We start from the raw sequence: 25,070 nt of genomic DNA, 5'->3' as shown, positions 1-25,070 counted from the left end.
GCGCCTGCGTGGCCACGCAGGACCTGGTATGCAGACCTAGTGGACATGTCGTCCTGTCCACCATGGTCTCTACCCCTGAGGCAGGACCTTCTAATTCAGGGTCCTTTCAACCATCCAAACCTAATTTCTCTGAGGCTGACTGCTTGGAAATTGAACGCTTGATTCTATCAAAGCGTGGGTTTTCGGATTCGGTTATTGATACATTAATACAGGCTCGGAAACCTGTTACCAGAAAAATTTACCACAAGATATGGCGTAAATATTTATATTGGTGTGAATCCAAGAGTTACTCATGGAGTAAGGTTAGGATTCCTAGGATATTGTCTTTTCTACAGGAGGATTTAGAAAAGGGCTTATCCGCTAGTTCACTAAAGGGACAGATTTCTGCTCTGTCTATTCTTTTACACAAGCGTCTGGCAGAGAATCCAGACGTCCAGGCTTTTTGTCAGGCTTTGGCTAGGATTAAGCCTGTGTTTAAAGCTGTTGCTCCTCCGTGGAGCTTAAACTTGGTTCTTAAAGTTCTCCAGGGTGTTCCGTTTGAACCCCTTCATGCCATTGATATTAAGCTTTTATCTTGGAAAGTTCTGTTTTTGATGGCTATTTCCTCGGCTCGAAGAGTCTCTGAGTTATCTGCCTTACATTGTGATTCTCCTTATCTGATCTTTCATTCAGACAAGGTAGTCCTGCGTACTAAACCTGGGTTTTTACCTAAGGTTGTTTCTAACAAGAATATCAATCAAGAGATTGTTGTTCCATCCTTATGTCCTAATCCTTCTTCAAAGAAGGAACGTCTTTTGCATAATCTAGACGTGGTCCGTGCTCTGAAGTTCTACTTACAGGCAACTAAAGATTTTCGACAAACTTCTTCTCTGTTTGTCGTTTACTCTGGACAGAGGAGAGGTCAAAAGGCTTCGGCTACCTCTCTCTCTCTTTTTGGCTTCGTAGCATAATACGCTTAGCCTATGAGACTGCTGGACAGCAGCCTCCTGAAAGAATTACAGCTCATTCCACTAGAGCTGTGGCTTCCACCTAAGCCTTTAAGAATGAGGCCTCTGTTGAACAGATTTGCAAGGCTGCAACTTGGTCTTCACTTCATACTTTTTCCAAATTTTCCAAATTTGACACTTTTGCTTCTTCGGAGGCTGTTTTTGGGAGAAAGGTTCTACAGGCAGTGGTTCCTTCTGTTTAATGTTCTTGCCTTGTCCCTCCCATCATCCGTGTACTTTAGCTTTGGTATTGGTATCCCATAAGTAATGGATGACCCGTGGACTGAACACACTTAACAAGAGAAAACATAATTTATGCTTACCTGATAAATTTATTTCTCTTGTGTGTTCAGTCCACGGCCCGCCCTGTCTATTTGAGGCAGGTTCTAAATTTTAAATTATAACTCCAGTCACCACTGCACCCTATAGTTTCTCCTTTCTTGTCTTGTTTCGGTCGAATGACTGGATATGACATGTGAGGGGAGGAGCTATATAGCAGCTCTGCTTGGGTGATCCTCTTGCAACTTCCTGTTGGGGAGGAGAATATATCCCATAAGTAATGGATGACCCGTGGACTGAACACACTACAAGAGAAATAAATTTATCAGGTAAGCATAAATTATGTGTTTTTTTTTTTTTTTGCCGTTTTTTTGGGAGAAAGGTTCTCAAGCAGTGGTGCCTTCCGTTAAGGTTACCTGTCTTGTCCATCCCGTATCATCTGTGTACTCTAGCTTTGGTATTGGATCCCATTAATAATTAAGATGATCCGTGGACTCATCGTGTCTTAAAAAAGAAAATTTATGTTTACCTGATAAATTTTATTTATTTTTTGACACAATGAGTCCACGGCCCGCCCTGTTCTTGTAAGACAGGTTGTTGGGTATTTTAAACTTAAGACACCTCTGCACCTTGGCTTTTTCTTTCTCTTCCTAACTTCGGTCGAATGACTGGAGTGGGAGGGAAGGGAGGAGTTATTTAACAGCTCTGCTGTGGTGTTCTTTGCCGCCTCCTGCTGACCAGGAGGTGAATATCCCATTAGTAATTAAGATGATCACTCATAGTGTCAAAAAAGAAATACATTTATCAGGTAAACATAAATTTTATTTTTTATTAGTGTGAATCTAAGGGCTACTCTTGGAGTAGGGTCAGGATTCCTAGAATTTTGTCTTTTCTCCAGGAAGGTCTGGAGAAAGGGTTATCAGTCAGTTCTCTGCATTATCATTTTACATAAGCATCTGGCGAATGTGCCAGATGTTCAATCTTTGTCAGTCCCTGGTCAGAATCAGGCCTGTGTTTAAACCTGTTGCTCCTCCTTGGAGCCTTACCCTTGTTCTTAAAATTTTATAGCAGGCTCCGTTTGAGCCAATGCATTACATAGATATTAAGCTGTTATCTTGGAAGGTTTTGTTTCTTATTGCTATCTCTTCTGCTCAGAGTTTCGGAACTCTTGGCTTCACAGTGTGATTCGCCTTACCTTATATTTCATGCAGATAAGGCGGTTCTTTGTACTAAATTCGGGTTTCTTCCTAAGGTAGTTTTGGATAGAAATATTAATCAGAAAATTGTTGTTCCTTCTCTGTCCTAATCCTTCTCATAAGGAACGTCTGTTGCACAACTTGGATCTGGTGCATGCTTTAAAATTCTACCTACAGGCTACTAAGGATTTTCGCCAGTCCTCTGCCCTGTTTGTTTTTGTTTCTCTGGAAAGCGTATGGGTCAGAAGGCTACTGCTACTTCTCTTTCCCTCTGGTTGAGTAGTATGATTGGTTAATTTTGCTTATGAGACTGCTGGACAGCAGCCTCCTGAGAGAATTACAGCTCATTTCACTAGGGCTGTCTCTTTTTCTTGGGCTTTCAAAAATGAAGTTTCTGTGGAACAGATTTTGAAAGCTGTAACTTGGTCCTCTCTGCATACTTTTTCCAAATTCTACAAATTTGATACTTTTGCCTCGGCTGAGGCTTCCTTTGGGAGAAAGGTTCTTTATGCGGTGGTGCCTTCTGTTTAGGCCTGCCTGTCTTGTTCTCCCTTCCTGTTCACTCCGTGTCCTCTAGCTTGGGTATTGGTTCCCACTAGTAATTTGAATGACGTGTACTTTCCATGTCTTAGGAAAGAATAGGATCTTTGCTGCTCCTGGGCTTTCCTAGATAAACATTTTAACAAAAGGAAAATAAGAGAGAGAAGCAAATTAGATAATAGAAGTAAATTGGAAAGTTTTTTAAAAATAAAATTTATGCTTGCCTAATTTCTTTCTTTCTGGACATGGATAGTCCACGACCCCACCCTGTAATTTAGACAGTATTTTTTTCTAAACCTCAGGCACCTGTACACCTTTTGTTATTTTCTTTTTCCCTTTGAATGAATGAATGACTGGGGGTTATGGGTAAGGGAAGTGACACTTAACAGCTTAGCTGTGGTGCTCTTTGCCGCCTCCTGCTGGCCAGGAGTGAATATCCCACTAGTATTTGGAATGACGTTGTGGACTCTCCATGACCGGAAAGAAATTTATCAGGTAAGCATAAATTTAATTTTTAAACAACTTTCCAATTTACTTCTATTATCTAATTTGCTTCCTTCTCTTATTTTCCTTTTGCTGAAAGGTCATCTAGGAAAGCTCAGGAGCAGCAAAGGTCCTAGGTTCCAGCTGCTGATTGGTGGCTGCATATATATACCAATTGTCATTGGCTCACCCATGTGTTCAGTTAGAAACCAGTAGTGCATTGATTCTCCTTTAACAAATGATACCAAGAGAATGAAGCAAATTTGATAATAGAAGTAAACTGGAAAGTTATTTAAAATTGTATGCTCTCTCTATCTAAATCATGAAATAATTTTTTGGGGTTTCATGTCCCTTTTTTAAGTGTAAAATGCATTTTGAGGTGGTTTTTAAAGCACTTTTTTATTATTTAAATGTGTCATTATATATTTATATATATATATATATATATATATATATATATATATATATATATATATATATTTATTTTTTCCAAAAAGAGCTTTATTGTAATATAGTATATTTTTTTTTTTTTTTTTTTTTTTTAGCTAAATGGAACTAATGCAATTATGTCCCGGACTGTAAGTCACAACAATGTAGCCAGTGCAAGCCAGACAATAAATGTAAAGACGCCGCTTCCTACTATTAAGGTTTGTAAAAGGTCTACTGTACACATTTGTAAACATAAAAAAAATAATGAATTGTTATAACCTTCCTTCTGTGAAATTCTCTCAGAAATGTTATATTCTGTCAGTCTAATGTAAAGCATGACCCTCTGGTTAAACTAAGGGTTAGTTTGGTTTGCAAACATTTTGTGAGCTGGTAGTAACCTCAAATATTTCCAGTTTGCAACTGGAATATAAACTAACTGAAAATCATTCAAAAATATGCACTGAACCATTGGTTTTGCAGATGATTAAAACGAGCTGCTGCAGTCAGACACAAATTCTAGCCAGAGTGAGTAATAAGGAACTGCTTGGGGTATGACACGGGTGTATGTAACACTTAGTATGTGATATGAACCGACTGCGAACAGGCTAAAAGGGTTCCTATTAAAGAAAGGCAGCGTGCAGTGAAAGACAGTAGTAATATCCTTCAGCGTCTTTTTTTAAAGGGACAGTCTACACCAAAATGATTTGTTTGAAATGATAACACCTTTGCTACCCATTCTTCAGCTTTGTACAACCAACATTGTTATATTAACAATAAGGTCTAGAGACCTTTTAAGAGGTGCGCTCATAGAATAGATAAAAAAGAAAACAATGAAAAGGCCAAGAGATGATCCTTCAAATAACGGATGCAAGGACAGTGGCAGCACTCCCAAATGGTAGATAATGTGACTAGTTCTGAAAAAACAGGAGAGAGGTGTCTAATAGTGCATCAACATATATCTCTTTGGATAATCAAAAGGACAGACAAGTGGCAACTTACGGATAGGGAAAGAACACACAGTGCTATACACAGCAAGCCGAGACCTCTAAGTCGCTCTGCAGACTCACTTCCAACGACACTCGATCAGTCACGTAAGCGGACGTCCGCAAATCACCAAGGAACTCGCCAACCATGTCAGGAGGAGTATCCGTCAGAATCAACTAATCTAGATGCCCAAAAGGAACATGAAAGGGGTCCGTGAAGTGGCACAGGTCACAAAGTCAAGGCAGAGCAGGGATGTCGAATAAGTTTTATTGAAACTGATAAAAACAGCAACGCGTTTCTTGGCTAAATATGCCGTTTACAACATTTAAACTTCTATGTTTCTGCCTGTTTCTAAGCCACTACAGCAAGCCTCTTATCACATGCATTTTATTAGCTTTTCACAACAGGAGACTACTAATTCATGTGAGCCATATAGATAACATTGTGCTCTCTCCCGTGCAGTTGTGCAGGACTTGGCACTCATTGACTAAAATGCAAGTCAATAGATAATAAATACATAAATAAATAGCCCTGAGATAAGGGGGGCTTTCTACAGAGACTTAGATAAAAGGTAATCACAGAGGTAAAAGGTATATTAATATAACAACAATGTTGGTTGTGCAAAGCTGGGGAATGGGTAATAAAGGAGTTATCTATTTTTTTTTTTTTTTTTTTTTTTTTTTTTTTTACAAAACTTTTGGAGTAGACTCTCTTTAAATATTTATGGTTAAAAGTACGATCTTTATACTAACAGATTTAAGTATAGAGTCGGGTATATTAAAAGACCATTAAATACAGTAGAAGTGCATAATAAAAAGATAATGCAATAACACTCTAAATTTTGAATAAGTATTAGATTTTTATTTATTTTTTACAAATTCCCCCCATTTGCTGGCCCCCTTTATCATGTGTGCAGCTATCAGCCAGTCACAGACCCGTATATGTAAACACTATGAACTTGTGCAAATGCTCAGCAGCTGGTGCCTCAAAGTGGGAATATAAAGACTGCAAAATTTCATAATGGAAGTAAATTGGAAAGTCTCTTTCTGAATCATGAAAGTTTCACTTAATTTTGACTTTAGTGTCCCTTTTTAAAGGAACATGAAACATTTTGACATTGCAATATAAAATTGTATGTATCTTAGCAATATACTTTCATTGTTTAGTTTGCCCACTTTTCTGTGATTTAAAGTCTGAAAATAATGGGTTTGAAGTGCACACTGTGCAGAGTCCAGAAACCTAACGTTGTCACATATCTGTCTCTGACCTCCACAGAAGTGATCGGATAAGGAACTTCAAATAGCTAACAAAATGATTGTGCCTAGTTGAGCCTACAACAGTAACAAGTGCAGGATGAATCTTGCAAATTAGACAAGAAATGGGGGCAGTTTGAAGCAAACAAGTTAACCCTTTAAAAAAAATATATATATTTACTAAACTAGTATGCCAACATAATGATGCAGAAGCATCCTGTAATTACAAGATGCTTTATGTCCCCTTTTTAATGTGATTTAATTTCCCATCTCCCTTTTAAATTACCCTTTGTTGCAGAACTTTAAAGGGACACTAAACCCAATTTTTTTTCTTTACTGATTCAGATAGAGCATGCAATTTTAAGCAACTTTCTAATTTACTCCTACTATCAATTTCTTTTAAAAGATATGACGAGTCCACGGATTTCATCCTTAAATTTCCTGTCAGCAGCACAACAGCAGAGCTGTATATATAGCTCCTCCTTTCCCTCCCCCTCCAGTCATTCTCTTTGCCTGTGTTAGTGTAGGAAGAGGTAAAGTAAGGTGTGTTTAGATTCTTCAATCAAAATTTTATTATTTTTAAATGGTGCCAGTGAGTACTATTTTTCTCAGGGGAGAGCATCAGGTGTCTTTGACAGTGGGAACTGAGGAGATTCTATGTTCTCTGTTCACTCCCCATGCTGGTGCTGCCCTGCTGATGGTCTTATCGGTTAACACATAAGACCCTGTTTGTCCACACAGCTGCAGGAGGTGAAGACAGGAGACCTTTTCTGCATGTGGGACGAGTTCACATCGTGATCAACACTACGGTATGTACAGTCCTTTTTGTTTTCTGGGAAGCAGAACAGCTCAGAACAGACTGACCGGTAGTGACTTCAACACAAGGGGGTAATCTGGAAATGTTGAATGCATTACTATAAGTTTCCCTCTTATTTTACCGTAATATTAGTGTGGGTGGTGTTAACATCATCCGGTTTGAGAACCGGTGCAGTTTTCACTTCAGGCTGACGCTGGGAGATTGAATAGAGGCTGTTTGCGGAGTTATTTCTCTGGGGCTGACATTGTTTGTGACAAGACTTTTTATGAGTGCACATTGGTGTTGCGGTCAGGTCTATCCGACATTATTTGTACCCACGCGGTTGGTTCTCTGGGGTTTTTTCCTATACCGCCCACGAAGGGCGGGGCTTAAGTTTGCACGGTTTATTGCGCACTTGTTCACGGCCTCTGCAAGTATACGGAGGTGTTTTTCTCAAGTTCCGGTGGACACTTGGCCTCAACTGCTCCGGATTACATACGACCCTAGGCAGCAGTTATAGAAGGGTCTCTTCGTTGGTAGAGAGTACGGTAGGCGCCACGGCAGAGCTGTGGCTTGGTGCAAGGGGCTTTTTTCAGGGAATTAAAATAAATAAATAAGTTATAAGATTGCAATACAGCAGTTATTATAGTTTATCGAATGTGATATACTCTGGTGCAAAAGATTGTTATTATTAGAACGCTTGCAATAAAAAATTTTGTGTTTTTTTTTAAATTTAAAGGTATAGCACAGTTTATTTTTCTTAATTCAATTTCTGTACCACGACCTGTTGGCACTTTGTTTTTCTGTTTAACATGGCTGACCATCTGGAACATACTTGTTCTATGTGTTTAGCTGCCAATGTGGAACCCCCTCTTACATTTTGTCCCTCATGTACTGAGAGGGCTTTAAGTTTTAAAGATAAGATTTTCTTTACAGATAACATTTCTAAGGATGATTCTCAGCCCGATGAAACTCAGGGTATGCCACAAATTTCTCCCCAAGCGTCACAGCATCCTCCTCTTTTACACTACAGGATATGGCGGCAGTTATGTCATCTACTCTTACAGAGGTTTTGTCTAAGTTACCAGCATTGCAAGGCAAGCGTGGTAGAAGAGAGGACCAGGTGGTCCAGGCGACTTCTGACTCTCTGATGGCGATCTCTGACATACACTCCCAGGGCTCTGAAGTGGGAGGTAGGGAGACTCTATATGAAGGGAAATTATCTGACTCAGGAAGTGCATTGCCCCAGACAGATTCAGACGTAATGTCATTTAGATTTAAGCTTGAACACCTCCGTCTGTTTTGCGGGAGTATTTGCTGACTCTGGACGACTGTGACTCTATTGTGGTGCTGCCAGAGAAACTATGTAAGATGGACAAATACCTAGAGGTCCCTGCTTACTCTATTTTTACGGTTCCTAAGAGAATTTCGGAGATTATTACATGGGAATGGGAGAGACCGGGTATTCTGTTTTCACCTTCCCCTACTTTTAAGAAAATGTATCCTAAAGCTGACACCGTTCGGGATTCTTGGCAGACGGTCCCTAAGGTGGAGGGAGCTATTTCTACCCTGGCTAAACGTACGACTATCCCTATTGAGTACAGTTGTGCTTTCTAAGACCCTATGGACAAAAAGTTGGAGGGTCTTCTGAAGAAGCTATATATTCATCAAGGGTTTCTATTACAACCAACGGCCTGCATTGTACCGGTCACAACAGCGGCTGCCTTCTGGTTTGATGCCTTAGAAGAGTCTCTTAAGACTGAGACTTCCTTAGAGGAAATTCTGGATAGAATAAAGGCCCTTAAGCTGGCGAATTCGTTTGTTACGGATGCCGCTTTCCAGATCGCCAAATTAGCGGCTAAGAATGCAGGATTTGCCATTTTAGCGCGCAGAGCCTTATGGTTAAAGTCTTGGTCTGCGGATGTGTCCCCTAAATCTAAACTTTTGGCTATTCCTTTCAAGGGGAAGACCTTATTCGGACCTGACTTAAGAGATAATTTCTGACATTACGGGAGGTAATGGTCACCTACCTCAAGATAAATCATCTAAGCAGAGGGCCAGACAAAGTAATTTTCATTCCTTTCGAAACTTCAAGGGAGTCCCCGCTTTCGTTAAACAGGAAGGGAATTTAGCTCAAGCCAAGCCTGTCTAGAGACCCAACCAGGCTTGGAACAAGGGTAAACAATCCAAGAAGCCCGCTGCTGCTACCAAGACAGAATGAAGGGGTGGCCCCCGATCCGAGACCGGATCTAGTAGGGGGCAGACTCTCTCTTTGTCCAGGCTTGGATAATAGATGTTCAGGATCCCTGGACACTAGAAATCGTGTCTCAAGGATATCAACTGGAGTTCAAACATTCCTTTCCAAGGTTCCTGCTTTCACGATTGTCTGTAGACCAGATAAAAAGAGAGGCTTTCTTACGTTGTGTAAAAGACCTCTCCACTATGGAAGTAATTTGTCCTGTTCCAAAACAGGGGCAGGGGTTTTACTCAAACCTTTTCGTGGTTCCCAAAAAAGAGGGAACGTTACCACCCATTCTAGATCTCAAGAGTCTAGACAAGTTTCTCAGAGTTCCATCCTTCAAGATGGAGACTATTCGGACAATTCTTCCATTGATCCAGGAGGGTCAATATGACTACAGTGGACTTAAAGGATGCGTATCTTCATATTCCTATCCACAGAGATCATCACCAGTTCCTAAGGTTTGCCTTCCTGGACAAACATTTTCAGTTTGTGGCTCTTCCTTTGGACTGACCACGGCACCCAGGATCTTCATGAAGGTTCTAGGGTCTTTGCTAGCGGTTCTCAGACCGCGGGGCATTGCAGTGGAGCCTTATCTGGACGATATTCTGATCCAGGCGTCATCTTATCAACTGATAGTCTCATACCTTTCTAAGGACTCACGGGTGGAAGGTGAATCTAGAAAAAAGTTCACTAATTCCACAGACAAGGGTTCTTTTCCTGGGAACTCTAATAGACTCTACATCCATGAAAATCTTCTTGACGGAAGTCAGAAAGTTAGATTCTGAATACATGCCGAGCCCTTCAGTCCAATCCTCGGCCATCAGTGGCTCAGTGCATGGAGGTAATTGGATTGATGGTGGCGGCAATGGACATCATTCCTTTTGCTCGTTTTCATCTCAGACCTCTACAGCTGAGCATGCGGAGTCAGTGGAATGGAGATTATGCAAATTTGTCTCCTCAGATAGATCTGGATCAGGAGACAAGAGACTCTTCTTTGGTTGTTGCCGGATCATTTGTCCCAAGGGACGTGCTTCTGCAGGCCCTCATGGGTGATATTGACAACAGATGCCAGTCTACTAGGATGGGGTGCAGTCTGGAATTCCGTGAAGGCTCAGGGTGTGTGGACTCGGTCGGAGTCTCTACCTCCAATCAATATTCTGGCATTGAGAGCGATATTCAATGCACTTCAAGCTTGGCCTCAGTTGGCTGCGGCAAAATTCATCCCATTTCAGTCGGACAACATCACGACTGTGGCTTACATCAATTGTCATGGGGGAACAAGGAGTTCCTTAGCGATGACAGAAGTATCCAAGATAATTCGGTGGAGGAGGCTCACTCTTATCTGTCAGCAATCTACATCCCAGGAGTGGACAACTGGGAAGCAGATTTTTTTGAGCAGACAGACTTTTCATCCGGGGGAATGGGAACTCCATCCGGAGGTCTTTACCAATCTGATTCTCAGATGGGTCAGACCGGAGCTGGATCTTATGGCATCTCGTCAGAATGCCAAGCTCCCTAGATATGGATCCAGGTCAAGGGATCCTCAGGCCGAACTGATAGATGCTTTGGCAGTGCCTTGGTCGTTCAACCTAGCTTATGTGTTTCCACCATTTGCTCTCCTTCCCCGGGTGAATGCCCGGTTCAAACAGGAGAGGGCGTCAGTGATTCTCATCGCTACTGCGTGGCTTCGCAGGACTTGGTATGCCGATCTGGTGCACATGTTCTCTCTGCCACCGTGGAAGCTTCCATTGAGGCAGGACCTTCTCATTCAGGCACCCTTCCATCATCCAAATGTAGTTTCTTTGCAGCTGACAGCTTGGAGATTAAACGCTTGATTTTATCTAAGCAAGGGTTTTCTGATTCGGTCATTGATACCTTGATTCAGGCACGTAAGCCTGTTACCAGAAAAATTTACCATAAGATATGGCGTAAATATCTTTTTTTGGTGCGAATCCAAGGGCTACTCATGGAGTATGTTTAAGATTCCCAGGATTTTGTCCTTTCTCCAAGAAGGATTGGAGAAAGGATTGTCAGCAAGTTCCTTAAAGGGACAGATTTCTGCTTTGTCTATTTTGCTACACAAGCGTCTGGCAGATGTGGCAGATGTTCAATCTTTTTGACAGGCTCTTACTAGAATCAAGCCTGTGTTTAGACCAATTGGAGTTTGAATTTAGTTCTTAATGTTCTTCAAGGAGTTCCGTTTGAACCCATGCATTCCATAGATATTAAGTTATCTTGGAAAGTTTTTTATTTTTGGTTGCTATTTCCTCTGCTCGCAGAGTTTCTGAGCTTTCAGCTTTACAATGTGACTCTCCTTATCTTATTTTGCATTCGGATAAGGTGGTGTTACGTACCAATCCTGGTTTTCTTCTTAAGGTTGTTTCTAATAAGAATATAAATCAGGAAATTGTTCCTTCCTTGTGTCCCAATCCTCCTAAGAAGGAGCGTCTGTTACATAACTTGGACGTGGTCCGTGCCCTGAAGTTTTACTTGCAGGCGACTAAAGAATTTTGTCAATTCTCTTCATTATTTGTTTTTTCTGGGAAACGTAGGGGTCAGAAAGCTACGGCTACCCCTCTCCTTTTGGCTGAAGAGTATCATCTGTTTTGCATATGAGACTGCTGGACAGCAGCCCCCTGAAAGAATTACGGCTCATTCCACTAGGGCTGTGGCTTCCTCTTGGGCATTTAAAAATGATGCTTCTGTTGAACAGATTTGCAAGGCTGCGACTTGGTCGTCTCTTCACACTTTTTCCAAATTTTACAAATTTGATACTTTTGCTTCTTCTGAGGCTGGTTTTGGGAGAAAGGTTCTTCAAGCAGTGGTGCCTTCTGTTTAGGTTATTGTCTTGTCCCTCCCTTTCATCCGTGTCCTATTGCTTTGGTATTGTATCCCATAAGTAAGGCTGAAATCCGTGGACTCGTCATATCTTGTAAAAGAAAAGGAAATTTATGCTACGATAGGACGAGTCCACGGCCCACCCTGTCGTTTTTTTTTTTAGACAGGTCTGTATTTTTATTAAACTTCAGTCACCTTTGCACCTTGACTTTTCCTTTCTCTTCCTAACTTCGGTCGAATGACTGGAGGGGGAGGGAAAAGAGGAGATATATATCTATATCTGCTGTGGGGCCCTTTGCCACTTCCTGCTAACAGGAGATTTAATCCCATAAGTAAGGATGAAATCCGTGGACTCGTCATATCGTAAAAGAAACAAATTTATCAGGTAAGCATAAATTTCCTTTTTTATTTGTTCTCTTGCTATCTTTATTTAAAAAGTAGGAATTTAAAGCTTAGTAGCCAGCCCATTTTAGGTTCAGCACCATTGATAGTTTTCTTATTGGTTGATACAGTTAGCAAACCAATTAGCAAGCATAACCCAGGTTCTCAACCAAAAATGGGCCGGCTCTTAAGCTTTACATTCTAGCTTTTTACATAAAGATAGTAAGTGAATGAAGAATAATGGATAATAGGTGTAAATTAGAAAGTTGCTTAAAATTGCATGTTCTATCAGAATCGCGAAAGAAAAAATTTGGGTTTAGTGTCCCTTTAATGCTGAGTGATCTCAATGTTTATCGGATTAAGTTATACGGTCTTATCTGTTAAATATGCACCTTCTTACAGTTCTGCTTTAAGGTAATATTATAGATCACTGTACTGAAGGTGCCATTTTTTTTTCTCTGATTTGAATAGGGTTACCTAGTTATGGGGGATTCTGATTTTTTTTTTTTTAAAAGAGGGTGATCCCTCTACGGCAGAATTTGATATCTGTGTATATTGTGAGGTAGTCCAGCCCTCTAAATTATGTTCCGTATGCCGCATCAGGGTGTTATCATTAAACAATGTTGAGATGTCAGATGCCACTGAGCCTTCCGCCTCTGAGGAATCTTTGTCCCGTGAGGCGTGTCCCCTACAGTCATCTAATCCTACACATGCAGCTTCCCCTTACACCGCTAATCCTCCACCTGGAGGGGGCCTTTTTCCACCAATCGTTACTGCACAGTTCTGTATGGCCATGTCTGCGGCCTTAGCTGTTTTGCCTAGTAATGTTACGGGCAAACAGAGGGTTAATCCATGCGCTCCTGCCCAGGGAGCATCATGTAAATTGACGGTTGTATCAGATCAGTCATCTGGGGATGCGGTTCTATGAGGCTTCAGAGTAAGGACCTTCTGGTTCGGAGCCTGCTGCTTTTATTCCCCCGGCAGAGGAGGATTACGCATTTAGATTTAGGGTGGCTCGTCTGCGCTTGCTTCTAAGAGCGATTTTGGCGATATTAGAGATTCCTAGTACTGATCTGCCAGTCGAATCTCAGAGCTCTAAATCAGATAGCGAACTTGATTAAGATGGGTGGGGAAGGACGGAGATCCTATTCCTTTAGTCTATTTTCTTTTTTTCTTATTATGATCCCAGTTCTGGGCTCTATAGGGGGTTGTGTTGTTGCACATTCCTTTTTGGCTATCACTTTTTTTGTGCTCTTGTTTAAGAATAGTTTTATTCTTAGAGCCTTTGGTTATTAAGGAAATTCTTTTTAGGAAGATGTTTTCATCAAGGTTATTTAACGGACGACTTAGGTTGTTGCAAGTTCTGGAGACTTCCTGTTGAAACATCTTTGTCTCGAATCGGGGTGATGTCTGACTAGTAAGCGGAAAGTTTGCAGTTTGAAACCAGCTGCAGCTATTTTGCACCTAGAATGTGTGCATGCTGTTTATCGCTATGTCAGATATGACTTCTAAGAACTCATCTTTCCTTCTGCTTGAGAGGAGAGCGAATCTGAGAGACATTCTTTTTCTCTTGCTCCTTTATTTGGTCAAGACCCAGCGTCAGATCTCTGCTGAGCCTGAGTTATTCCGGTGTTTTTTCGAGCCGATTCAGTACTGGCATATGTCCTAGCTAGACAGGCCTCCTATCCTAGAAGGAAGGACCTGTTTCAGGTCCTATCTGGGATCGCATTGGGAACTGCTTATCGCCTTTTTCTCAGGCGTTTGATTCAGGATCGTATAGGATTCAAGGGTCCTAGATTATAGCTAGGCTTTAAATCCAGCCTTCTAGGGCAGTTTTCCTGCTCTTGATTCCATCTTTCTGACAAGGAGAGGGAAGCCTTTTCAGGTGGGTGCAGGTTTTTTGTTCTCCTTTGGCGTCATTGTCCTGGTGCCTATCGCAGTGAGGTTTGGGTTAATTCAAACCGCTGTTTTTGTGGTCCCATAAAGGGAGTGAAATCACGTCCGATTTGGGACCTATGGTTCTTAAGACGGCTTATGTCTCCTCGTGCAAGAGGGAGACTAGAGAGTACTCCCTACTTTTTGGTATGGGAGGGATAGTGTGGATCACTGTCGAGGATGGATATGATGCCTTTTCCTTACTCCTTTAAGACCTGGTTCCTCTGGACCGGTCTTTCCAGTACTTTGATCTGTTTAGTCTTACTACAGATTGAAAATTTTAGTTTTTAGTATCTGGGGTTTAATTTGGCAGTGATCTAACGGTAGCTCCCCTTGTCTTGACGGTTTAATTTCCATCGTCTCATCTGATAGAGATTTTTTGGGGGATTCATCTGTCTTCCTCGGAAATGGATCTACACCGGAGTTTCTGGAGTAGGCACCAGGTTAGATACCTGGAATGCTAATTTAGTCTTCTTAGACAGATAGATCTTTCCTGGGGTTTTGTGAAGTTATGAGTTGGCTTCATCAGATCATGCCCTACAGACATCCTTCTGACCATCACTTGCTCTTTGTTTGGGGGGTGATGTTTCGTCATGGGGTCCATATGGACTTCATTCCTTCCGCAAGACCTCATCTCTGCTGAGGCTAGATGCGGGCTGAGTGGCACTGTCTTAGCATATTTTCCTGGACTACTGGTGGAGTCAATGCTCGCTAGTGTCCTTGTCAAGATCTGTCCCTGTTCTATGGGACATTTTTTCATTATCACCCGGGGTGGTTTTGACTTTGGTTGCATGTCAGTCAGATTGGTAAAGGCGTACCTGGGGGGGGGGGGGGTCCTGGAAAATCAGGAGGTTTTTCCCTCCTATTCTTCCTTTTCCTTTGGATCTTCAGGCAGTCTTTTTTTTTTTTTTTTTTTTTTTTTTTTTGCTCTGACGGTTTAGTCTACTTGGTTCGTCCCAGTGAAAGGATTCTAATCGGTATTCTTTTTGCTGGCTTGAATCTCCTGAGAACAAGCCTCCCTAGCTCTGAGGGTAGTATCTCGGTTTGGTAGTGGGCAGAGGCCCACTGGTACTCGCTGTCTGCGACCCTCTCTTCGGAAGTGATCATCCGGGTCGGATGTTATCAGTTTATCTGAATTATACTGGTAGGGGATGCCGATGAGAATCTCAATATGTCCAGTATCTATTCCAGTTTACCCATTATGGGTTGTGAGGCCGCATAGATTGGGGTTCCCGATTTAGGGTTTCATCTCAAGGAAGGTTCCTTGTGGCAGGGATCTGCTAGAACAAGGTCTCTCTGATTCCTCGAATATTTTTTTCTCTGAGGCGGACTGCAAGATGTCGCTTAGTCTTGGCCGAAGAGACTTTTTTTTCCTGAGTGGTTATGGTCTGCTCCTTAAAGCATGTAAAGCTGGTCCCTCGTCATCTATATTAGGTCTGGAGGACCCCTCGACTGTGAAGAGCGAGGTTTGTACTGGCACACTATTTGGCCCGCCAAGATTTCTTTTTTCCTCCAGGATGTTCTGGAGAAGGGCCTCTTAGCTAGTTCCCTGTTAGGACAGTTTTGGCTCTGTTTTTGGCACCAGAGGGTCATTGAGATTCTGGTTGTACAGCTTTGTTATGGCTCGGACTGCGTTCAGGCCGGTGTATGGTTCTGATGATCCTTCCAGAGGGCTTTGGATCTTGCTCTTCTGGTCTTAGCATCGGAATACCTTTTTGTTCTTATGCATGAGGTTGTCTCTCAGTTATTTTAGAGGTCCTTATGTCTCAATATTACTTCTGAATGCAGAAGTCTCTGGATTTACGGTCTCACAATGCGACCCTCCTTATCGGGTATTCCATGATAGTGGGGCTGTCCTACGATCCTACGAAAATAGTTAGGATTCCTCCTAAGGTTGTGTTAATTCGCACTTTTCAGTTGAGAATTTGTGGTCGTTTTTTTTTTTTTTTTTTTTTTTTTAATATCCTATTCCTTCTTGCAAAGGAAGGTTTTATTACTTAATTTAGAGCTGTGCCTTCCAGTTCTATATTCAAGCTATATAAAAATAGACAGTTCTCTCGGTTTATTTCTGTCTGGGAAGCGTAAGGGTCAGAAGGCATCTTAGCTTACTTGTTTTTCATAGCTGAGGAGTATCGTCCGCTTGGGATATAAGTCAGCGGGACGCAAGCTTCCTCAGAAGTTTCGACTTAGGCCTCTAAAATGAGTCCTCTATGGATCAGTGTTTGTTGGGCAGACAACGTGGTCCTCCTTACTTTCTTTTCCAAAATTTGTAGTTTTTACTTTGCTTTTGTTGAAGCATCCTTTGGAAGAAAAGGGCTTTTCAGGCTGGGGTGCCCTAAGATGGGGCCCACCTCTACTTTTTGCCCTCCTGTTAGTATTCTGTGTCCTCTGTAGCTTGGGTATAATTTCCCACAAGTAATGAATGCAGCTGTGGACTCTCCATGTATTAAGAAGGAAAACATAAATTATGCTTACCAGATAATTTCACAGTTCCCGCCCGAATTCTCAGATGGGCGGTCCTAAATTTTATCTAGTTTCTTCTGGCACCTTTTTTACCCTGATATTTATCCTACTGTTTCTTGTTCCCTCTGCAGAATGACTGGGGGATGAGGGAAGTGTGGGAGGTATTTAAGCCTTTGGCTGGGGTATCTTTGCCGCCTCCTGGTGGCCAGGTTCAGTATTTCCCACAAGTAATGAATGCAGCTGTGGATTCTCCCTGTACAGAAGGAAAGGAAATTATCTGGTAAGCATAATTTTGTGTTTTTTTCCTTTTTTTATTTATCTATTTCAGATGTCAGTTATTTCCTCTTTAGCTAAAGATAAACCCTCCAGATATTTTGGCCTTACACTTTTTGATGGTACAAACTACGGCTGCTACCTTTGCTTATCAATAACTTGCAGGCTCTCCATTAGTTTGCTTAATATTTAATGGCTTGAAAATGCTTTCCCTGGACACTTTGGTAAAATCAAATTGTGCTTGCTCATGAGTTTGTTTGTTTTTGTTACGCTTCTGGGTAGGTAATGTTCACGTATATGGACTAGTGATTATACAGAGAATTTTGACAGCCGGATGGCATTATGAAGTAGCCGGGTGGGGGCTGTGTGATTATTTTCCAATATATCATTTTCTATTATCCAAAGCACAAATTGCATAATTTAACATAAATGTATTTAATGATGAATTGTGCAATAGAAACAATTTTAATATTAGCTAATTTTATCTTAATATTGGCTAAAATTTTAGCTAGGTGGTGCACTCACTAAAAAGGTCCTGGGGAGAACACTGCATATAAGGTTGTGGCCAAACAAAGTCTCTTGCCTATCTCTTCCGTATAACATAAGATTATGCCTTCACAAGCCAGTCTAGCGGGAACATTATCATTGTTTCAAGATGTCTTAAATCCAGGATCACAATATTATGCTCAGCAAAGTGTGACTAAAGCTGTAGATGCTGTGAGGTGCAAGCTGTGCTTCCTGATCTGTACATTTTCAATATGGGATGAGACTACAGTCATAACCCTACCACTAGTCTCTAGATGGAGCAACACATGCGTCCAATTAAAATGAGGTATTGGGCCAAACAATTGTAGGCCGACTTCTTCAAGGGACATTTTTAAAAGAAGGTGGTTTTCTATAATGTGCTAGCATGCTGGTATTGAAAAATATTTGTTCCTGTCGTAAATTAATATGAATTTGGGGTGTTGCTTTGTCACCTTCTGTGTTAAAGTTAATTCTCTGGCTCTTATTGAACATGTGATTTTCATAAATTTATCATCTGCAATTCCTATTTGATCTTTGGGTTAACTAATTTTAGGTTGTCGGTTTAATAAAGCTTTTGTTGCACATGCCATTTCTTGCCAGTTTGTTATTGAGTTCACACTATGCACGGTCTTTGTCTCCCTTAGTGCCGCTAGTATCCACAAATAAATAGAAATGCACCCTTTTTTTTATTTATTGAAGAGAAGCTATTACTTACTGCATATTTACATAGCAGAATATAGAACACAGTCTGGTGTGTGTGTATGTGTGTATATATATATATATATATATATATATATATATATATATATATATATATATGTATATATATATATATATGTATATATATATATATGTATGTATATATATATATATGTATATATATATATGTATATATATATATATGTATATATATATGTATATATATATGTATATATATATGTATATATATATGTATATATATATATATGTATATATATATGTATATATATATATGTATATATATATATGTATATATATATGTATATATATATATGTATATATATATATGTATATATATGTATGTATATATATGTATATATATATATGTATATATATATATGTATATATATGTATATATATATATGTATATATATATGTATATATATATGTATATATATATGTATATATATATGTATATATATATGTATATATATATGTATATGTATATGTATATATATGTATATATGTATATATATGTATATATATGTATATGTATATATATGTATATATATATATATGTGTGTGTTATAACCAAGCTCAATTCTACATTGTCACAATTCTAGCAACAGAAATGTGGGGTGCAACAATATGGCATTATCAAAAAATCCTCCATTGAGAACTCAATTCAACATTCTCAGTTTTCAAATATTTCAAATATTCTTATGTAATTGCATTGTGGGGCCACTCTTTGACCCAAATGAGAGAGAGAGGGACTGATGCAATTACATTATAGGTTACTCTTGGGCCTTTAAACAAGGTATTCTGCACATTAAAGAAAATCGTCAAACCTTGAAAAATTAAGGTTTTACATTAGCTTGAAAATATCATGTATTAACTTGTAAAGAAGGTTAATAAACAATATTTTCTCTTGTTAAGTGTATCCAGTCCACGGATCATCCATTACTTATGGGATATTAACTCCTCCCCAACAGGAAGTGCAAGAGGATTCACCCAGCAGAGCTGCTATATAGCTCCTCCCCTAACTGCCATTACCAGTCATTCTCTTGCACCCAACGAATAGATAGGATGTGTGAGAGGACTGTGGTGATTATACTTAGTTTCATACCTTCAATCAAAAGTTTGTTATTTTATAATAGCACCGGAGTGTGTTATTCCTTCTCTGGTAGAATTTGAAGAAGAATCTACCTGAGTTTTTCTATGATTTTAGCCGGAGTAGTTAAGATCATATTGCTGTTTCTCGGCCATCTGAGGAGAGGTAAACTTCAGATCAGGAGACAGCGGGCAGATTAATCTGCAAAGAGGTATGTAGCAGCTTATTATTTTCTGACAATGGAATTGATGAGAAAATTCTGCCATACCGATATAATGTAAACTCAGCCTTAAATGCAGTAGCAGCAACTGGTATCAGGCTGTCATGTATGTATATTTTACACTTCAGTATTCTGGGGAATGGCACTTCACTGGAATTATACTGTATGCATAAATCTTTAGCCTAATTTGCAGGGACTAGCAACAGGCTTTTTAATAACACTCAATTTATTAATGTTAAACGTTTTTTGCTGGCATGTAAAATCGTTTAATTTTCTGAGGTACTGGGTGAAAAAATGTTTTGGGCACTATTTTTTTCCACTTGGCAGTCGTTTTATTTAATTTATGACAGTTTACTGATCTCTCTCACTGTTAGCTATCAGGGTTAGTTATCCTTTGCTAATGGGAGCAATCCTTTGCTAAAATTGTGTTTTTTACAAAGATTTGATGCTATAACTTTTCAGTTTATTAATTTTCAACTGTCATAACTTTTTCTGTGCTTCTTATAGGCACAGTACGTTTTCATATTATAGTAAATTACTTGAAAAGTATTTCCAAGTTGCTAGTTTATTTGCTAGTGTGTTAAACATGTCTGATTCAGAGGAAGATATCTGTGCTATATGTGCTAAAGCCAAAGTGGAGCCCAATAGAAATTTATGTACTAACTGTATTGATGCTACTTTAAATAAAAGTCAATCTGTACAAATTGAACATATTTCACCAAACAACGAGGGGAGAGTTATGCCGACTAACTCGCCTCACGTGTCAGTACCTGTATCTCCCGCTCGGGAGGTGCGTGATATTGTAGCGCCGAGTACATCTGGGCGGCCATTACAAATCACATTACAGGATATGGCTACTGTTATGACTGAAGTTTTGGCTAAATTACCAGAACTAAGAGGTAAGCGTGATCACTCTGGGGTGAGAACAGAGTGCGCTGATAATATTAGGGCCATGTCAGACACTGCGTCACAATTTGCAGAACATGAGGACGGAGAGCTTCATTCTGCGGGTGACGGTTCTGATCCAAACAAACTGGATTCAGATATTTCAAATTTTAAATTTAAGCTGGAAAACCTCCGTGTATTACTAGGGGAGGTGTTAGCGGCTCTGAATGATTGTAACACAGTTGCAATACCAGAGAAAATGTGTAGGTTGGATAAATATTTTGCGGTACCGGCGAGTACTGACGTTTTTCCTATACCTAAGAGACTTACTGAAATTGTTACTAAGGAGTGGGATAGACCCGGTGTGCCGTTCTCACCCCCTCCGATATTTAGAAAGATGTTTCCAATAGACGCCACCACACGGGACTTATGGCAAACGGTCCCTAAGGTGGAGGGAGCAGTTTCTACTTTAGCTAAGCGTACCACTATCCCGGTGGAGGATAGCTGTGCCTTTTCAGATCCAATGGATAAAAAGTTAGAGGGTTACCTTAAGAAAATGTTTGTTCAACAAGGTTTTATATTGCAACCTCTTGCATGCATTGCGCCTGTCACGGCTGCAGCAGCATTTTGGTTTGAGTCTCTGGAAGAGACACTTGAATCAGCTCCATTAGATGAGATTACACACAAGCTTAAAGCCCTTAAGTTAGCTAACTCATTTATTTCAGATGCCGTAGTACATTTAACTAAACTTACGGCTAAGAATTCCGGATTCGCCATTCAGGCACGCAGAGCACTGTGGCTAAAATCCTGGTCAGCTGACGTTACTTCTAAATCTAAATTGCTTAATATACCTTTCAAAGGGCAGACCTTATTCGGGCCCGGGTTGAAAGAAATTATCGCTGACATTACAGGAGGTAAAGGCCATGCCCTGCCTCAAGACAGAGCCAAACCTAAGGCTAGACAGTCTAATTTTCGTTCCTTTCGTAATTTCAAAGCAGGAGCAGCATCAACTTCCTCTGCACCAAAACAGGAAGGAGCTGTTGCTCGCTACAGACGAGGCTGGAGACCTAACCAGTCCTGGAACAAGGGCAAGCAGGCCAGGAAACCTGCTGCTGCCCCTAAGACAGCATGAATCGAGGGCCCCCGATCCGGGAACGGATCTAGTGGGGGGCAGACTTTCTCTCTTCGCCCAGGCTTGGGCAAGAGATGTCCAGGATCCCTGGGCGTTAGAGATCATATCTCAGGGATACCTTCTAGACTTCAAATTCTCTCCCCCAAGAGGGAGATTTCATCTGTCAAGGTTGTCAACAAACCAAATAAAGAAAGAGGCGTTTCTACGCTGCGTACAAGATCTTTTATTAATGGGAGTGATCCATCCGGTTCCGCGGTCGGAACAAGGACAAGGGTTTTACTCAAATCTGTTTGTGGTTCCCAAAAAAGAGGGAACTTTCAGGCCAATCTTGGATTTAAAGATCCTAAACAAATTCCTAAGAGTTCCATCGTTCAAAATGGAAACTATTCGGACAATTTTACCCATGATCCAAAAGGGTCAGTACATGACCACAGTGGATTTAAAGGATGCTTACCTTCACATACCGATTCACAAAGATCATTACCGGTATCTAAGGTTTGCCTTTCTAGACAGGCATTACCAGTTTGTAGCTCTTCCATTCGGATTGGCTACGGCTCCGAGAATCTTCACAAAGGTTCTGGGTGCTCTTCTGGCGGTACTAAGACTGCGAGGAATTGCGGTAGCTCCGTACCTAGACGACATTCTGATACAAGCTTCAAGCTTTCAAACTGCCAAGTCTCATACAGAGTTAGTACTGGCATTTCTAAGGTCGCATGGATGGAAGGTGAACGAAAAGAAGAGTTCTCTCTTTCCACTCACAAGAGTTCCCTTCTTGGGGACTCTTATAGATTCTGTAGAAATGAAGATTTACCTGACAGAAGACAGGTTAACAAAGCTTCAAAATGCATGCCGTGTCCTTCATTCCATTCAACACCCGTCAGTAGCTCAATGCATGGAGGTGATCGGCTTAATGGTAGCAGCAATGGACATAGTACCCTTTGCACGCCTACATCTCAGACCGCTGCAATTGTGCATGCTAAGTCAGTGGAATGGGGATTACTCAGACTTGTCCCCTACTCTGAATCTGGATCAAGAGACCAGAAATTCTCTTCTATGGTGGCTTTCTCGGCCACATCTGTCCAGGGGGATGCCATTCAGCAGGCCGGACTGGACAATTGTAACAACAGACGCCAGCCTACTAGGTTGGGGCGCTGTCTGGAATTCTCTGAAGGCTCAGGGACAATGGAATCAGGAGGAGAGTCTCCTACCAATGAACATTCTGGAATTGAGAGCAGTTCTCAATGCCCTTCTGGCTTGGCCCCAGTTAACAACTCGGGGGTTCATCAGGTTTCAGTCGGACAACATCACGACTGTAGCTTACATCAACCATCAGGGAGGGACAAGAAGCTCCCTAGCAATGATGGAAGTATCAAAGATAATTCGCTGGGCAGAGTCTCACTCTTGCCACCTGTCAGCAATCCACATCCCGGGAGTGGAGAACTGGGAGGCGGATTTCTTAAGTCGTCAGACTTTTCATCCGGGGGAGTGGGAACTTCATCCGGAGGTCTTTGCCCAAATACTTCGACGTTGGGGCAAACCAGAGATAGATCTCATGGCGTCTCGACAGATCGCCAAGCTTCCTCGTTACGGGTCCAGATCCAGGGATCCGGGAGCGGTTCTGATAGATGCTTTGACAGCACCTTGGACCTTCGGGATGGCTTATGTGTTTCCACCCTTCCCGATGCTTCCTCGATTGATTGCCAGAATCAAACAGGAGAGAGCATCAGTGATTCTAATAGCGCCTGCATGGCCACGCAGGACTTGGTATGCAGATCTAGTGGACATGTCATCCTGTCCACCTTGGTCGCTACCTCTGAAACAGGACCTTCTGATCCAGGGTCCCTTCAAACATCAAAATCTAATTTCTCTGAAGCTGACTGCTTGGAAATTGAACGCTTGATTTTATCAAAACGTGTTTTTTCTGAGTCAGTTATTGATACCTTAATACAGGCTAGGAAGCCTGTTACCAGAAAGATTTACCATAAGATATGGCGCAAATACTTATATTGGTGCGAATCCAAGAGTTACTCATGGAGTAAGGTTAGGATTCCGAGGATATTGTCTTTTCTACAAGAAGGTTTAGAAAAGGGTTTATCCGCTAGTTCCTTAAAGGGACAGATTTCAGCTCTGTCCATTCTTTTACACAAACGTCTGTCAGAAGTTCCGGACGTTCAAGCTTTTTGTCAGGCTTTAGCTAGGATCAAGCCTGTGTTTAAAACTGTTGCTCCACCATGGAGTTTGAACTTAGTTCTTAATGTTTTACAGGGGGTTCCGTTTGAACCCCTTCATTCCATTGATATCAAGTTGTTATCTTGGAAAGTTCTGTTTTTAATGGCGATTTCCTCGGCTCGAAGAGTCTCTGAGTTATCTGCCTTACATTGTGATTCTCCTTATCTGATTTTTCATTCAGACAAGGTAGTTCTGCGTACTAAACCTGGGTTCCTACCTAAGGTGGTCACTAACAGGAATATCAATCAAGAGATTGTGGTTCCATCTTTGTGTCCTAATCCTTCTTCGAAAAAGGAACGTCTGCTACACAATCTAGATGTAGTCCGTGCCCTGAAATTTTATCTACAGGCAACTAAGGATTTTCGACAAACGTCTTCCCTGTTTGTCGTTTATTCTGGTCAGAGGAGAGGTCAAAAAGCTTCGGCTACCTCTCTCTCCTTTTGGCTTCGTAGCATAATACGGTTAGCCTATGAGACTGCTGGACAGCAGCCTCCTGAAAGAATTACAGCACATTCTACTAGAGCTGTGGCTTCCACTTGGGCCTTTAAGAATGAGGCTTCTGTTGAACAGATTTGCAAGGCTGCAACTTGGTCTTCTCTTCATACTTTTTCCAAATTTTACAAATTTGACACTTTTGCTTCTTCGGAGGCTGTTTTTGGGAGAAAGGTTCTTCAGGCAGTGGTTCCTTCCGTATAAAGAGCCTGCCTGTCCCTCCCGTCATCCGTGTACTTTAGCTTTGGTATTGGTATCCCATAAGTAATGGATGATCCGTGGACTGGATACACTTAACAAGAGAAAACATAATTTATGCTTACCTGATAAATTTATTTCTCTTGTAGTGTATCCAGTCCACGGCCCGCCCTGTCACTTTAAGGCAGGTAATTTTTCCATTAAACTACAGTCACCACTGCACCCTATGGTTTTCCTTTCTCTGCATGTTTTCGGTCGAATGACTGGTAATGGCAGTTAGGGGAGGAGCTATATAGCAGCTCTGCTGGGTGAATCCTCTTGCACTTCCTGTTGGGGAGGAGTTAATATCCCATAAGTAATGGATGATCCGTGGACTGGATACACTACAAGAGAAATAAATTTATCAGGTAAGCATAAATTATGTTATAACACATCTATAGTTCAATAGAAACCTATTATATATGTATAACCATACTCTAAAAGAGACAGTTTAATAGAATG

General features: G+C 41.0%; 1 protein-coding gene across 2 annotated transcripts in view; it reads left to right on the top strand.

Moving 5' to 3' along the window:
- LOC128649814 (protein regulator of cytokinesis 1) overlaps window positions 1–25,070 on the top strand; it is a 281,224-nt gene that overhangs the window by 194,455 nt on the left and 61,699 nt on the right. For both annotated transcript variants that reach the window (XM_053703289.1, XM_053703288.1), the window contains one exon: window positions 4,030–4,131. In XM_053703289.1, the coding sequence (XP_053559264.1) occupies window positions 4,030–4,131 (102 nt within the window). The remainder of the gene's footprint in view (window positions 1–4,029; window positions 4,132–25,070) is intronic.

Source organism: Bombina bombina, chromosome 2, assembly GCF_027579735.1.
Source record: "Bombina bombina isolate aBomBom1 chromosome 2, aBomBom1.pri, whole genome shotgun sequence".
NCBI classification, from domain to species: Eukaryota; Metazoa; Chordata; class Amphibia; order Anura; family Bombinatoridae; genus Bombina; species Bombina bombina.
Note: the sequence above shows the minus strand (reverse complement) of the source record. Positions and strands in the feature narration are given on the sequence as shown.